The following is a 16533-nucleotide window of genomic DNA, read 5'->3' on the forward strand; positions in this document are numbered from 1 at the left end:
CAACTGGTAAGGGGGAGACCTAGCCAAGGTAGGCAGGAGCGCCAAAAAGCGTGATATGACAACAGGAGGGACAGGGCTATAGCCCCCTTCTGAAGCTGCTCAAACTCAAGAAAACTGCGTGGACCAAAGGTGGGGGCCACTCAGGAGGAGGCAGGGGAAAGCTGGACACCCTCCCCTCCCGCCCACAAAATAAGTGTTTTTATTTCTAAAGGGACATGTGCAGAGGCGGTGGGAGAAAAGGGAGACCAAGAAGATTGGGGGAAGGGGGCAAAGAGGAAGCTTGAATCAGACTCGGAAATGGATGTGGAGGCCTAACTCCCCCACTCTAAACCACGTGTACAAGCTCAAGTACACGCATCCCCACTGTTCTCCCAACCCGCAGCCCGCAACCTAAGGACAGCCCAGCAGGGGGCATCCCACCACAGGCACTCTGGGTTCTGACCTAACCCTGGAGGTTTAATGACCCCGAGAGCGAGAGGAGTTGCTCGGATCCTGCCGCCCACCCCCCAGCTGCAGTATCCGACCAAACTCAGAAAGAAGGCATACTGGGTGCCTGTTGGCACCCTGGCTCTTCAAAATTATTGACATTCCCGCATGTACCTACCACCTGTGACCCGTGGTTGCTGGCCCACGCCCCAGAAACGCCAATGTCTTCCTTCCCTGGCTCCTTAGGCAACTGGGCTCCAAGCTCAACTCTGGGATAAGGTGCTTGGTGGGAAAATGAAATAGGGAGGAAGGATGGAGCGGGGCCCCAATCCTGTGCCCCAGACTCCAAAACCCTGAGCTTAGAACCCCCCAGGACCTAACTTCAAACTGGCTCACCCGGTACTCGGCTCTCTCGTTTCTCTCCTATATAAAGGTGATCTTGGTTCCAGTCCTTCCCACCTCCCACCCACCGCTTCATCAAAGCCGGTTGTAGCTTTCCCAAGTCTCCGCTCTCCAGGGGTCTCCGTTGGGGCGTTGCTAGACCCAGGTCTGTATGACAAAGAACACACACACACACACACACACACACACACACACACACACACACACACGTCTCTGTCTCTGAAGAAACACAGAACTCGAAGCCGGACTGGGGAAAGGCTGCTGGCTGAATTGCTGGGCTGAGAGCAGAGGAGGAGTGGCTCTCACTCCCCAGGTACACACACCTGTGAACCTAGAGTGGGAGTCAGGGAAGACAGAGTTTGACAAGCTGGGAGGAGAGCTGTCTGTCTGCCTGTCTGTTTGTCTTCCAAGGGGAAGCTGGGGGTGGAGCAGGCAAGGAGGTAGATGCTGCCTCGCTTGTCAAAATTAGCCAATTCCACAGTTGGGCAACACTTAGACACACACTGAGTACAGACACACTCACGCACATGCGTTCTGGATAGACTGGCAGGGTCACACCTGTATTTACTGAGGCTGAATGGCGACATGAGCACACCGGGATGCACACATGCCGGACACTAAACAGCATATGGAACAAACATACAGGCCCCCCCACACACACACAAACACACAAACCAGACACCCATATATCCTCACATCGGAGCTCTGCAGACTCTAGAGCACACTGCCCAGCATGTGGGCATGTCACTCAGCCCCAGGGCGGGTGCGCCAGCCCTCTGGGTCTGTTCCAAGTTGGAACCTCTCACGTGAGGCCCAATGTGTCATTTTCAAACAGAAGGAATCTAGCTCCCTCACAGCAGGGAGGAAGAGCAGGGTGTGTGGCTGGGTGGGTGGGTGGGTGCGTGGGCATGTTCATGGGAGGAGGGCATGTGTGCAAAGGAAGCAGGCATGTGAATAGCGAGGCATGTGTGTTGGGACATGGTGCATACGAGTTGGGGGCTTTCCGGTTGGGTGGGGGAAGGAGCCCGGGAAACAGAGTGTGCCTTTGTGATGGTGTGTGTGTGTGTGTGTGTGTGTGTGTGTGTGTGTGTGCCGCCAGTCTGTGTGCAGTGGGTGTGGGTGTTTGTCTCCCTGTATCCGCCTTCTCTCTCCTGGACTTTTAGCCTTCCTGGGCTCCCTCTCCTTCCTCATGTCCTGCCTCCTCCCTCTCAAGGCTCAAAGTGGATGCCCTTGTGTACAAGGGGGGCGCACTCCAGGACTTAGTCCAACCCCAGATGCTGCCTGAGGGTTCTCTCCTGCTCCCCCTCCCTTTCTTTCCTCCCTAGCCTCCCTCCCTCTCTTTGCCTTCCTCCCTCCCCCCCAAGGCTGGCGTGCCAGGGGGTGGGACATGCCAATCACTGGCTGTGCCTCTCCTGCTGCCAGCACAGGGCGCAGCTCCCCCCGGGAGCCAGGTGTTTGGGTCCCAGGAGACACTGCAGGCCCCCCCGGAGAAGCAGTGAAGCAGAGGACCCCACAGACCCCTCTCCGGTCCCACGGTGAGTACATTTGGAAAGGTTTGGGAGGGGCTGTGTTGAGCTGGGTGCAGAAGCAGCAGGGTCCTCTGGGACAGGGTAGGGACAAGGATGAAATGGAAATGGGGTGGACTCGAGAGGGAAGGTGGCCAGGGAGGGGTCTAGAGGCCAAGAGGGCTCTGTAGCAGTGAGCATTGGCTGCTCCAAACAGCCTGCTGGTTTTCAGTGTATTCATCTGATTGATGTTTTTCTGGGCTTCAGTTGGTGGAGGAGATGGAAACCCTCTTAGGAAACTCAAACTTGAGTTCAGAAGAGATTAGATGGCCAAGTAGTTAGCAGATCCCCCAGCACCCTAAAGCAGAAGGGGAGGGGCAGGAGGCAGCCCTTGCCACCAGCACCCCGTTGAAGGATGACCCCATGTACATACTCCTGGGGACACCTCCTTCTCTCCTCCCTCAGGGCACCCTGAATCCCACCTTCCCCATCCACCTTCAGCCCCCCCCCAAGATGGATTGAATAAGGCTGCTGGCCAGATGGACAAGCTGGATGCCAAGGTGGGTGTTGGGCCAGAAGCCAGCAGGAGACCAGGCTAAGAGCCCCCATTGCTCTTTGGAGACAAATAAGCACATGGACAGCCACATCACCCAGAGAATATGGCCCTGGCATGCAGGGGTCCTAGAGGGACCTCCCTGTCTTTTTAGTATCTTTAGCGTTCACAAGGCAGGTCACAGCCAATACAAGGGTCTCAGTCAATACAAGATACTAATGTACACATGTGTCCTCACGTAAGGATGAGTTGAAGCCAGGGGCTCTGATTCTTGCAGTCGCCACTTCTAAGACGGATGTCTGGAGAGGGGGCAGTTGGTTCATGAAGACCTGTACACCTTAGGGGTGCTTAGTGCCTGTGGAGAGGGGTTCACTTCTTCCTACGTACACATCTATCTGCAGCTCCACCCCATTGGCCCAGTGCCCCTTGTCTCACTGGCTGGAAGGGCTCAGGCAGTCTCTCCAGGAGCCAGCCGTTCTCCTGTCCCAGGGTAACCAGCTGCTCAGTGAGCTAAGGAAAGATCACTACTACCCCTAGACCTCAGCTATTAGGCAAACCATGATAGCTGCTGAGACATGCAAGAGGAGGAGATGATGGAACAGGGTTACAGAGGGTATCATTCTTGATTTCCCTGCTGAACTGATGGTGGCTGTAGCTTTGGTGGATCTTGGCGAGCAATGGGAAGTCCTAAGTGTCTAGAGAGGTCTAGGCAGAGCTGTCCTAATGTACGGTCAGAAAGAACAAGGGTGAAAACCTAGAACGGAAACGCTCATGGCCACAGTAGGGAGACATACCAGTCCCATTGGTACTTGAACCCACTCTCCTCACCCTCGGCACAACAGTGTGCTACCCACCTCTGTGAGCAGGAAAATAGGCTAGAATGGGAAAGGGAAGGGCGTAGTGAGCTTTGTGAGGCAAGGCGGGAGCTTGGGCTCCCAGGCAGGCGAGCAGGGAAGAGGTGGGTGAATCGCTGGGTTTCTGCTCTGCTGTGATACCATGGTGATGACTAGAAAAATGGGGGAGGGAAAGAGAGAGAAGAAAGGAAAAGGGGGGAGTGCAAGGAGTGAGGATCTGGGGACATGCAGGGAGGAGGATGAGGGGGCCCAGCATCTCTGATGCTGCACTTGCAGAGCAAGGTCTAGGCTGCAGCCTGCTAACAGCTAGGCTTTTCTCAGCCTGGTTAATGATGGCCAAGTAGTCAAGACCCATCACCAGTGAGCAAATTGGACCATGGTTCTAAAACGAATGCTCCTCTTTCAGATCAGCGGTATATTTATGAAGCATTACTGATAGCCACTGACCTCCACTAGGTTAGCTGGTGCTCCCACTAATGGCTTGAGCATTAAAAAATAAATAAAAAAGAGAGATTGATTCCACTCATTTATTTCATTGTTTCCAAGGCCAGGGGATCAGGGTGGATGTTTTGAGAACCTTTAAGGAATCAAGAGCCACCTGAAGAGAAAGGTTAACCCAGGGGGAGCCACCCAGAAAGGCTGGCTTCTGGGCTGTGGCCCCCACAGAAGGGATAGTCAAGAGCTTTGAGCAGGACCTCCTCCTTATTACTGCATATGTGAGGGCCACTCTGAAAACCACCTCCTCCCTACTGTTATCTCTGCAGCAGCCAGGTTTTCTGACAGCTTCCAGCCCCAGAATAACAAGATGGCCCCACACCTCCTTCTTAAGTTTTTGCCAACATGGTGCCATTCTCTGCCTCCCCATCTCACTCCTTGACCAGGCTAGGGAAAGTCGAATGTTCAGGAATCCTTCTCCCCATCCCTCCTACCTCCCCCAGTGGCTTCTTCCCTTTGCCCTTCCTTTCACCAGCCAGATCCCTGGTCCCTAGGGATTGGTCCAGGGCGCTGGCAGTCATCAGTCTGGCCTGCCTTGTGTTAGAGGCTCTGACCTCATCTCTTAACTCTTGGAGCCCACATGAACTTAAACACACACATATATACACGCACCATCACACCACCCACATTAACTTAAACACACACATACCACCACCACCCCACATCTATTCCTGAACCTCACTTAGCCTCCTCCCTTCGCCTCTCACTAAGACTGCATTTTCTTGAACCATTGCACAGAAGAAGAGGTTCTCCATATTTTTCTCCTATGCTCTCATGCCAGACAGTCCTTTACCCCAAAGAAAAAAGGCCTGGTGGATAAGGGGTCATAAAAGCAGAGGGACCCCTAAACCCCTCTCTGGAGCTGCTCTTGATCCCCACAGGCTCATCCTCAACCTCCAGAGGCTGAAGTCATTAAGGAGGCCCCCGCTCCTTGTATACATTCATTCATGTATTTCTTCCATAAATACCTGTAGAGCAATTACTATGTAGCGAGTCCTATGATAATGGGATAAATGAAGCAAGCAGAGCCCCTACCTTGCCTCTCTATCAGAGTCATGGCTAGATCTCCCCCTCCCCCCACACTGTCATGATTCATTCCACAGATAAATGACACATACTCAGGCCAGAATCTAAATCCGGGACTGTTAGTTGATTCAAGCTAGGGTTTGACCAAGCTAGTGGAGATAGGTAGAGAAACTATTACAACTCCCCTGCACACCATGTCAAGAACAGTTTAGAGTAGGGGCTCCCAGAGATGGGTCTCAGAGGCAGACAAGCTTTAAGGTCACCTCTTTTTGCAAATCGGAGATAATAGAATCTATTCTCAAGGAGTTATAACAAGTAAATTAAATTATGCATATAATGCGTAGAGCCATGTCTGGTATACTCAAGCAGCCAGTAAATATCAGTTGCTATGATAATAATAGTAATATTATTAAAGGCTCCCAACAGTCTTCACCAGGAGGCCACAGTCCTGGGCAGAAAAGCACCCCCCCCATTTCTCAACACCTTCTTGTACCCAAAACATGAAAATCTCCAAGATCCCACCCATCCCCACAAAGCTGTGGGCTCTCCCCACTGTCCCCTAGCCTCATTCAGCAATGCACACACCCTCACACACAAACAGTCATATCAGAAACTCAGTTCCATCCTATAAAAGGGCTCTCAGGTCAAGAGAATGACTTGCCTAATGTCAGTGAAACAAAAGCTTGAAGCTAAGGTTGATCTTAAGGGGGTTTTGCCTGACCCACTCTGCAATCCGTATCCATCAGCTCTTTCCATGACTGTTTTTGTTTTAAGATTTTTTTTGTTTCTGAGAGGTAATGGTCCAAGAGTTACAGGCTCAGTGAGTAAACATGCTTGTCATGCAAGCATGAGGGACTGAGTTCAAACCCCCAGGACCTCCATAAAAGCAAGCATCTATAATCCTGGTGCTCCTGCAAGAAGATGGGAGAGAGGTACAAGAGAAAACCTGGAAGTTTACAGGCCAGTGAGCCTGGCACAGGCGGTGAGAAAATAACTCATTGCATGTGCGAGCACATACATACACACATACACACACACACACACACACACACACACACACACACACACACACGGTCAGGCATGATGCTACATACCTATACTCCCAGAACTCAGAAGCTTGAAACAGGAGAATTGCTGTGAGTTCAAGACCATCTTAGGCTAAATAGTGAGACCTCAAACTAAATAATTTATAACCACCCATAGCAGGTGGCTCACAACCACCTGTAACTCCAATCCTGGGGATCAGACACTCAACTTCTGGCCTCTACCAGCACCCACACTTGTAGCTTACACTCAAACAGACAGACACACTTACAACATAAATTTTTTAAAAAGCAAAATGAAACAGGTGGTGGTGGTGCATGCCTTTAATCCCAGCACTTGGGAGGCAGAGGCAGGTGGATCTCTGTGAGTTCGAGGCCAGCCTGGTCTACTCAGCAAGTTCCAGGACAGCCAAAGCTACACAGAAAAAAACATGTCTAGAAGGAGGAGGAGGTGTTCTGCAGATGAAGGGGAATAATGTATATCAAGTGCCTGACCAATGTAACCACTGAAAAAGATTTGACAGGGATTTTTTTCTATCCATCCAGGCAAGACTGCCAGCTTCCTCACCTCCAAGGATATTTGGATCATTTCTCTCTGGAGTACTAAAAGTACTTGTTTTAACTAGGTACAATGGTTCACATCTCAGCACCTAGAGGCAGAGAGGTAGGTGGGTCTCTATGAGTTTGAGACTAGCCTGGTTTACAAAGTAAATTCCAGGCTAGCCAGAACTATATAGTGAGACTCTGTTGTGAAGGGCAACAGGGTCCCACCCAGAGTTGATGTCCCTGCAGCTCCCAGTAAAGGTACCTGAGTGAGCCTTCAGCTTCACATTAGGGACTCAGGTCTTCTCTGTGCAGCATCTGGAGATGTTACGTTCAGGATCCTGCATGTGTCCCAGAGATGCGAGAATGGTTCAAATCCTCCTTTGTACAAAATAGCAGATTAAGAACCAGGGAGGAGCTGGGGATGGGGCTGGAGAGACAGGACACTGTGACAAGTAGCTCAAGACAGGGAATCAGGAAGGAGAGCAGAGGTTGTTGACTGTCTGCTTTGGAACTCCACTAGTCAGCTGTGGAGTGAGGGACAGGATGAGAATGAAAGGCTGAGAGATTGTGCCAGTAACACATGGAGGAAGGGGTGGCACTGAGCTTTGTTCCAGAGCCAAGGGTCCCAATGCCAAGATTTGGGCAAGTCAAGGGAGGCACTCAACTTGAAGCAAAATTTGAGGGGTCACTGGGGTATAGGGTGTGACTCAGTGGTAAAACACATATGAAAGGTATGCACAAGGTTCTGGGGCATGCCCCAGTACCAGAGAGAGAGAGAGAGAGAGAGGGAGGGAGGGGAGGAGAGGGAGACAGAGAGAGAGAGAGGGAGAGAGAGAGAGAGAGATTCATAACACAAAGATAAAATTGCAACTTTGTTGTTGATTTGCTTTGGTTTTTTTTTTTTTTAATTTTTGGTTTTGTTTGTTTTGGTCATGGCACACACACACAGAGAGAGGGGAGAGAGAGAGAGGGAGGGGGGGTTCTGTATAACCAGCCCAGGCTGTCCTGGAACTCTGTAGACCAGACTAGCTTTGAACTCAGAGATCCACCTGTCTGTCTCCCAAGTGCTGGTATTAAAGAGGTGCATCACCAGCATACAGTTTTGTTTTGGGTTCTTAAAACAGTCTCAAATAGCTCAGACTATCATCAAACTTGCCATGTAAACGAGATTGGCCTTGAACCCCACATCTTCCTGCCTCTACCTCTAGAGTGCCAGAATTACAGGAGTGTACCACCACACCCAGTCTGGAACTTTTTAAAAAATCAAATAGCAAGAGGCTGGAGAGATGGTTCAATAGTTATGAGCACAGGCTGCTCTTCCAGAGGACCTGGGTTCAATTCCCAGAGCCTACATGACAGCTCTTAACTATAACTCCAATTCAAGGAGCTCTGACACCCTCACACATACATGCAAGCAAAGCAGGAATGCACAAAAACAAAACAAAACAAAACCCAGATGCAAACCAGACTTTCATGTAATCCTCAAATTTAGAAGGCTGAGGTAAAATAATTCTGAGTTTAAGGCCAGTCTGGGCTACATAGTGAGACTTTGTCTCAATCAATCAAATCAATCAATCAGTACAACAGATTAGCTCTTTTTTGTAAATAAAGCTCCATGGGAACTAAAGCCAGGTTGGGAGTAAAGCTAACAAGACAGGATTGCACAAGTGTAGGGCTGGATCCTACCTTCAACATTTTAATCATCATAGATTGTATTTGCATTGATTTTTCATATTATGTACAATATTAGTTTATTTACTACCAAATTTGGGAGCACCTTTAAATTTTGTGGCCAAGATACACATCATCCTCACCCTAAGCCTGAGTCCTCTGCAGTTGGAAAGTGCATCCTCTGGGCAGCCAGTGAATCTAGTCAAGTTCCATTATAGGTCTTTGCTCAGCTCTGCTGCTCCACAGCACCCGGGAGTGACACAGGGGGACCGCACTCAGTCTAAGAGCAAGGAGATCTTGGTAATGCTTTCTATCCCCTGTTGCTTGGCCTCAGCTATTCCCTTTATGCAATGGGCACTAAACAGCCCTAAGTTCAGAAGGCTGTGCAGGGCAAATTCCCAAGATAATAACCACCAGCAACCCCACCAGGGAAGGCACCAACCTGATCCCAGCCTCTAGCCCACTACCTTACTTTAGAAGGGGTGTGACAAAACTCGGCAAAAAAGGTAAATCATATTTTGCAAGATGTGGTAGCTCATGCCTCCCATTCTTTTTGTTTGTTTGTTTGTTTGTTTTTGTTTTTGTTTTTCAAGACAGGGTTTCTCTGTAACTTTGGATCCTGTCCTGGAACTAGCTCTATTATAGACCAGGCTGGACTCAACTCACAGAAATCTGCCTGGCTCTGCCTCCCTAGTTCTGGGATTAAAGGCGTGTTCCACCAACGCCTGGCTAATCCAAGCATTATGGAGGCTAAGGACAAAGGCCCAATCATGAGGTCAAGGCCAACCTAGGTTACATAGCAAGTACAAAACCAGCCTGGATATACATAGCAAGACTCTGTCTCCAGAGCTGGGGCTGTAGTTCAGTGGTAAACTGCTGGCCTGGCTGCACGAAATCCTGGGTTTGGATCACAATGCTGTGGGGGAGAAGGTGGGAAGCAGATTGTGTTTAGTGCAATGCTTTTAAAATTCAAATCGGTAGGTTAGTTGCCAATGTCACTCTTGTAGCCCTGGAACTCTATTAGTAGACCAGGCTGGTCTTGAACTCACAGAGATCCACCTGTCTCTGCCTCCCAAGTGCTTGGATCAAAGGCGTGCGACACCACAGCCCAGCCCTGGAACCCACTCTTGATGGTACATTTCATATGTGGTCTTCTGCAGATTCTCTTGCTGTTTCACGTGGGTCTCACTCTGTTCTGCTATCTGTAAACTTATACCTGGGTCATAGTCATAGGTTCCCATTGAGGTTCGGTGTGGGGGATGAAGCCCAGACCCTGTGAATGCTGGACAAGCTAAACAAGTGATTTAGCACAACCTGTACCCAAATCCTCTAGGTTTTGTTGTTGTTGTTATTGCTCTTTGTTTTATTTTGTTTTGAGATAGGATTTCTCATTGTAGCTCTGGCTGTCCTGGAACTCACTGTATACACCAGCCCAACCTTGAACTCACGGAGATCTGACTGCCTTTGCCTCCTGAGTGGTAGAATGAAAGGTGTGTGTCACTACCCCCAACCTTAGGAGAAACTTTTTTTTATTAAAATACATTACATCATTTTCCCCCTTCCCTTTCTTCCCTCCAGTCCCTCCTGTGTACCCCCAGAATCTGCTCCCTCGAGAAGTCACAGCCTCTTTTTCTTTAATTGTTATTGCTACATAATACGTAGGTATGTATACCTAAATACATACACACAACCTGCTCAGTCCATGTGGTGTTCCTTGTATGTATATGACTTCAGGGCTGACCCCTTGGTGTTGGATAACCCATTAGAGACTCATCCCTGGGGAAAACTATTACTCCCACTTCACTCCTAAGCAGAAGGGAATCCTCATTCTTACACAGACTGTTAGTGGGGACCCGATGCTCACAGTACCTCCGGAGCCATTCTAAGCACTTGGTGTTCAAAAACTCTAATCCTCATAATAATTCCTTGAGGTGTTAGCTTAAAGGTCTTAATAACCCCTACATCTTAGTGGAGGAATTTATGGATATCAACATTACATCACTTAGCAAATAATAATCATAAATTAATAATCAATAAAATAAGATATGGTGGTACAAGCCTTTAATCCCATCACCTGGGAGGTAGAAGCAAGATCAAAAGTTCAAAGTCCTCTCACCCTCTGCTATATGGAGAGGGGAACAGGCCTCTACCACATGAGAGCCTATCAAAAATGAATGAATGATTTACTTTTAAATATCTCTTTCATTTTTGAGATTATAATATATCATTTCTCCCTTCCCTCCCTCCAAAATTTCCCATATACGCCTCCTTGCCCCCTTGCATATTCATGGCCTCCCTCTTTTTCCTTAATTTTCATTCCATTGTGTGTGTGTGTGTACACCTAAATACATAAAAGCAACTCTCTCAGTCTGTATAACGTTACTTGTACATTTGTTTCCAAGACTGACCATTTTGTCTGGATAACCAATGGGTGGGCTCTTCCTGGGGAGACTGCTTCTCCCACTCTCAGCCTTCCTTGGTTGCCTATAGATCTTTTTTTGTGTAGTATCGCAGCCTTAAACCCACTTCAGCATGTTCAGCTCATGTTTAGACAGCCGTGCTGGTGAGACTCTATGGGTATATTATCTGACATTCCTACAAGACACCATCTCACAGCAAACTCCCTGATTCTCAGGCTTATACAATCTTCCTGTCCCTCCCCCTGAGCCTTAGGTGTAGGAGTTGTACTGTAGTGATTTTTTTTTTTTAAAGATTGACTTATTTTTATTTTATGAATATGAGTCTTTCCCTGCATGTGTGTCCATGCACCACTTGTATGCAGTGCTCACAGAGGCCAGAAGAGGGTGTGTGCTCTCAGGAACTAGCGTTAGACATTTGCAAACCGCCATGACTGGGAACTGAACCCAGGCCCCCTGGAGGAGCAGTAAGCACTCTAAACTGCTGAGCCATCTCTCCAGTGCCTATGATTTCTTTTTTCTTTCTTTCTTTTTTTTATTTGTAAGTTTCATCACAAGTAATATTATCACCTACTCGGTAAATGGTGAAGCATGGATTCAACCCCAGATGGGCTTCCCCTGCCATCCTAGCACTTGGGGAGGAAGATGAGGAGGAACTGGAGCTCAAAGTCAGCCTTGATTACATAGAAATTTTGAGACCCTGTATCAAAAAGCAAAACAAAACGCGGCAATACCAACTCCTTGTTTGTTACATCTCCCACAGCCTTTCAGCTAACGTCAAGTGTAGTATTAAATGCAGGCAGCCTCACTCTGGAGTCTAAGTTCTTTAACTGTGGTGCCTGCCACACATACTCCCTCAATGGTCAAGTGTCTCAGACACACGAGCACACACCGCCAGCCACAGGCCTTATTGCTCACGTTGTCACACACTGATCCTCCTTCCCAATGCTGAGAGCTCTGTCACAATAACAGTTCACCAAGAGCCACGGAGATGACTTCCGCCTACATATTCCCGGTCATACATGCTCAAAGGCACAACACATTAGTCTGTCTGTCACAGACCAAGTTCCCAAGCAACACCAGGGCCTGGAAGGCTTTTGCTTAACGTTTTCCCCTTAGGATCTTCCAAACAGTGTAATCCTAAAGGTCATGGCTTTGCACTAAGACCCTAAATTTCTTCAGTGGACAGATGGGGGCACATAAAGGGAACCCCCCCAAATCACACAGCAGCTAGGCTATAGCAGAGTGGGACCTTTGCTTTGGCTGTGGGCCTCCCCTGCCTCCTGGCCTTTCGTTTTGCACAAACTTAGTGTCCGGGCCACACTCCAGTCTGAGGGGTCTTCCCGTTCCCCATGCTGCCCTCTTCTCAGCTGGGGCCCAGGAACAAAGCAAAGAGGGAGGGGAGTCTCCCACATCCCATCTGGGGCCAGACCCTCACCTAGCCAGGAGCTGAGGCCATCATCCCTGTTACCTATTTCACATACAATCCATGGAAGAATGTGTAGGCATAAACATACATACAAGCATTCCGTGTACCCCACTCCTGAGTCTCCTGGAGCTCAGGTGTATCCTCAGACTCACTATGTAGCAGGGGATCACTCTAAACCACTAACCCCTCTGCATCCACCTCCCAAGTGCGGGATTACAGATGTGTGCCACCACTCCCAATCCTCATTTTCTCTGGAGCCTTCTCCTCCTTCCCATCACCCTTTATTTAATGAAAGAATCACACTGATCTGCCCGTGCACAGCAAATGGAGGAACTGGGCTCTAATCCTACTCAGCATCTTGTCACTAGAGCTGAGGCTGGAGCTGCTCTGTCACCATTGCCTCCAGCGAGAAAGGGATGACAAGGGCCTTCCTGCTAGGGATGAGCAGGACAGTTAAATTAGATAACTTGATTAGATGCTTAGCACTGTGTCTGGCATGTAGCAAGCCCCCCTTAAATGAAGACTTTAATAAGGTTGAGTAAAGTACTTGGAAAATTTCGCAGGACTGTATACAAAGTAACTCTTCCAATTTCGGCTGCATGAAATTTAGGGAAAATAGGATTTAGGAGCTGGAGAGATGGCTTGGCAGTTAAGAGCACTGGCTGATCTTCCAGGGGACTCAGGTTTAATTCCCAGCAACCACAAGGCAGCTCACAATGTCTGTAATTCCAGTTCAAGGCGATCTGATGCCCCCTCTTCTAGCCTCCTCAGGCACTGCTTACACATGGTGTACAGATAGATATACAAGCAGACAAAATACTCATACACATAAAATAAAAATAAATGAATATTTTTACATTTCTTTTTGAAGACAGAATTAGTAGCAATTTCCTAAATTGGAAATCGAGGTTTGAAGTCTGAATAGTGAAGCTGGAATGAGGGCTCCGATCCCTAGCTTTCAAGGCCACACATGCTACTGCCCAGTCTCCTTGTGGCTGGAAAGCACTTGTTAGCCAGTGTGTATGTATGTGCCAGTGCCTGGAGGTGATGCTGTCTGGCTCTGAGAGAGCAGGGGCTGTATCTTCTCACTGTCCACTCAGAATCGCCAGATGCCCAGTGGCCCAGCCAAAGCTCCTGTCCTCTCTTTTCAGGTGATGTCCTTTCTCTGAGGAAAACCTGTGACTGGAGGAAGGGGCTGCCCCTTCATCCCACCTATCTGAAATGAACACCTCAGCGCCCCCTGCTGTCAGCCCCAATATCACCGTCTTGGCACCAGGAAAGGGTCCCTGGCAAGTGGCCTTCATTGGGATCACCACAGGCCTCCTGTCTCTAGCTACAGTGACAGGCAACCTGCTGGTACTCATCTCCTTCAAGGTCAACACAGAGCTCAAGACAGTCAACAACTACTTCCTGCTAAGCTTGGCCTGTGCTGACCTCATCATTGGCACTTTCTCCATGAACCTCTATACCACATACCTGCTCATGGGCCACTGGGCTCTGGGCACACTAGCCTGTGACCTCTGGCTGGCCCTGGACTATGTGGCCAGCAATGCCTCTGTCATGAATCTTCTGCTCATCAGCTTTGACCGGTACTTCTCAGTGACCCGACCCCTGAGCTACCGAGCCAAGCGCACTCCCCGCAGAGCAGCTCTGATGATTGGCCTGGCGTGGTTGGTTTCCTTCGTCCTCTGGGCCCCTGCCATCCTCTTCTGGCAATACCTGGTTGGGGAGCGGACGGTGCAGGCCGGGCAGTGCTACATCCAGTTTCTCTCCCAACCCATCATCACTTTTGGCACAGCCATGGCCGCCTTCTACCTCCCTGTCACCGTCATGTGCACACTGTACTGGCGCATCTACCGGGAGACAGAAAACCGAGCCCGGGAGCTGGCAGCCCTACAGGGCTCTGAAACACCAGGCAAAGGTGGTGGCAGCAGCAGTAGCTCAGAGAGGTCACAGCCGGGGGCTGAGGGTTCACCCGAGTCACCTCCCGGCCGCTGCTGTCACTGTTGCCGGACACCCAGGCTTCTGCAGGCCTACAGCTGGAAAGAGGAAGAGGAAGAGGACGAAGGCTCCATGGAGTCCCTCACATCCTCTGAAGGCGAGGAACCCGGCTCAGAAGTGGTGATCAAGATGCCCATGGTAGACCCTGAAACACAGGCACCAAGCAAGCAGCCTCCCAAAAGCTCCCCAAATACAGTCAAGAGGCCCACCAAGAAAGGCCGAGACCGAGGCAAAAGCCAAAAGCCCAAAGGAAAGGAACAACTGGCCAAGCGAAAGACCTTCTCACTCGTCAAGGAGAAGAAGGCAGCTCGGACCCTGAGTGCCATCCTGCTGGCCTTCATCCTCACCTGGACACCATATAACATTATGGTGCTGGTGTCTACCTTCTGCAAGAACTGTGTTCCTGAGACCCTATGGGAGCTGGGCTACTGGCTGTGCTATGTCAACAGCACTATCAACCCCATGTGCTATGCACTCTGCAACAAAGCCTTCCGGGACACTTTCCGCCTGCTTTTGCTCTGCCGCTGGGACAAGCGGCGCTGGCGCAAGATCCCCAAGCGCCCTGGCTCTGTGCACCGCACCCCCTCCCGCCAGTGCTAATGGCCCCCCCTCTCCTGCATCCTTCCACCCCAGCTCCAGGGAGAGGCCGGTGGAAAGTGCTCGTGGGCTGTATCTTCAGCCTCAGGGCCCTGCTTAGGCCTCCCCTGGCTTCCCAGGCCCCTGGGTCACCTTCCCGGACAGCCCAGAGAGACTGCTAGCTTTCCAAACTTTGCTATTCCCAGACAGGGAGTGAAACCCGGGGAACTGGTTTTTTCTGTTCCCTGCTGTGTGGGAATAGGCTTTTCACCAGGAAGAAGGCCCAGGAGGAGGAGGATCCGGGCTTTGGACTATGTTTGCGTTTAGGCAGGAAGTCAGGAGCCAGCAGGGCCAGCCAGTAGTTTAACGGTGCAGTCTTCCTTGGCCCTGTAGGGGGCCCACATTGCAATGGGAGATAGCGCCCCCTGGGTCTACAGGTGGGAGCTGACACCAAGTTTGGGACAGAGCTTGCTGGAGACCCCTGGCTGGAGATCCCCTACCTGCACAGGCATAGCCCGGCCAGGTAGGCCCTAGGCATACTCTCCAGGATTGTCCAGCCTCCCTACAAATGTCCCCAGGCCACCCCTATGTGAGTCACCTCCAAGGCAAATGTCCAGGCGTGAGCAGGACAATGATACCAGAGGAGATCAGCTTGACTAAACACACCAAGTCCCGAAGCTGCAGCAGGACCGTCAGGTGTCCTAAATGACCCACTATGCCACTTGGGGGATGGGGAGTGGGGGGGATAAGGTGCCTGCTATCCAGTCCCACACCCATCCTCCTCTCTCCCTGCCCCTAAGTAACCTCGGTCCCTCCCTCCGGGCTCACAGCCATCACCTGGGTGGATCTGCTCTGGGCAGATCTAGCCAGGCCTCCTGCATGCTGCCTGCCTCCAGCCTTGCCCCACACAGGCCTGGCCCAGCCAGCAGGTTCTCTACTGTAAACTCCCTAGTCCAACCCATGCATGGCCTCCCTGCCACCCTCATCTCCAAGCCCTGCCTGGCCCCAGATGTTCTCTCCTTCCATCCTCAGCATTTGCTGAGTCTGTGAATAAAAGCCACGTAACCAGCGGGCACTAGAGGAATTCCTCCCTGTTTCAGCTCAAGGCCCTGGCCCCAAGGCCAGGACTTGGGGCAGGGAAGGTACAAGTACTGCATGCAGAATGTGGGCTGCAGCATTTAAGGTGAATCGGGGACCGACAGCACCGAATGACTAAATCAACTGAAGCCTGTGGGTCCTGGCACCCTGGGGCCCGTGGCTCAGGTGAGTGGTGCTAAAGTCGGCAGGCTTGACCTCTGGAAGTGAGGTGGCTAGGTGAAATACCTATGTGTTCTGTACATAGCTGCTCTAGAACCTTATCATACCCAGATAAAACAGAATTCCTCCAAACTCCATTGTAGATAGGGAAACTAAGACCCAAAGACCCAGGAGGATTATCTCACAAAGCAACACCCAGACTTCCACAACCTCCTGACCCCTAGACTGTGGAGATGACAGACCTGTAGGATACTCCAGACCAAAGCAGTCCATCAGGATAACCCTCAGGCCACAATATTGGTAAGGGTGGTTCCCAAAGTCTAATGAAAAGA

General features: G+C 50.3%; 1 protein-coding gene across 2 annotated transcripts; it reads left to right on the forward strand.

Moving 5' to 3' along the window:
- The first annotated feature begins 1880 nt into the window (after positions 1-1880).
- On the forward strand, positions 1881-16017 carry Chrm1 (cholinergic receptor muscarinic 1). Of its 2 annotated transcripts, none has more exons than XM_051193871.1 (2): positions 1881-2363; positions 13519-16017. In XM_051193871.1, the coding sequence occupies exon 2, from the start codon at positions 13589-13591 to the stop codon at positions 14966-14968; it is 1380 nt and encodes a 459-aa protein (XP_051049828.1). In that variant the 5' UTR covers positions 1881-2363; positions 13519-13588; the 3' UTR covers positions 14969-16017. The 2 variants fall into 2 exon arrangements, with proteins under 2 accessions (XP_051049828.1, XP_051049829.1); XM_051193872.1 differs by lacking the exon at positions 1881-2363 and adding an exon at positions 2798-2893.
- Positions 16018-16533: the final 516 nt, after the last annotated feature.

Source organism: Phodopus roborovskii, unplaced genomic scaffold (genome assembly GCF_943737965.1).
Source record: "Phodopus roborovskii unplaced genomic scaffold, PHOROB, whole genome shotgun sequence".
Taxonomy (NCBI): domain Eukaryota; kingdom Metazoa; phylum Chordata; class Mammalia; order Rodentia; family Cricetidae; genus Phodopus; species Phodopus roborovskii.

Excerpts from the sequence above, each read along its gene's own strand:
- Chrm1 (XM_051193871.1), top strand. The coding sequence starts at position 13,589 with ATGAACACCTCAGCGCCCCCTGCTGTCAGCCCCAATATCACCGTCTTG.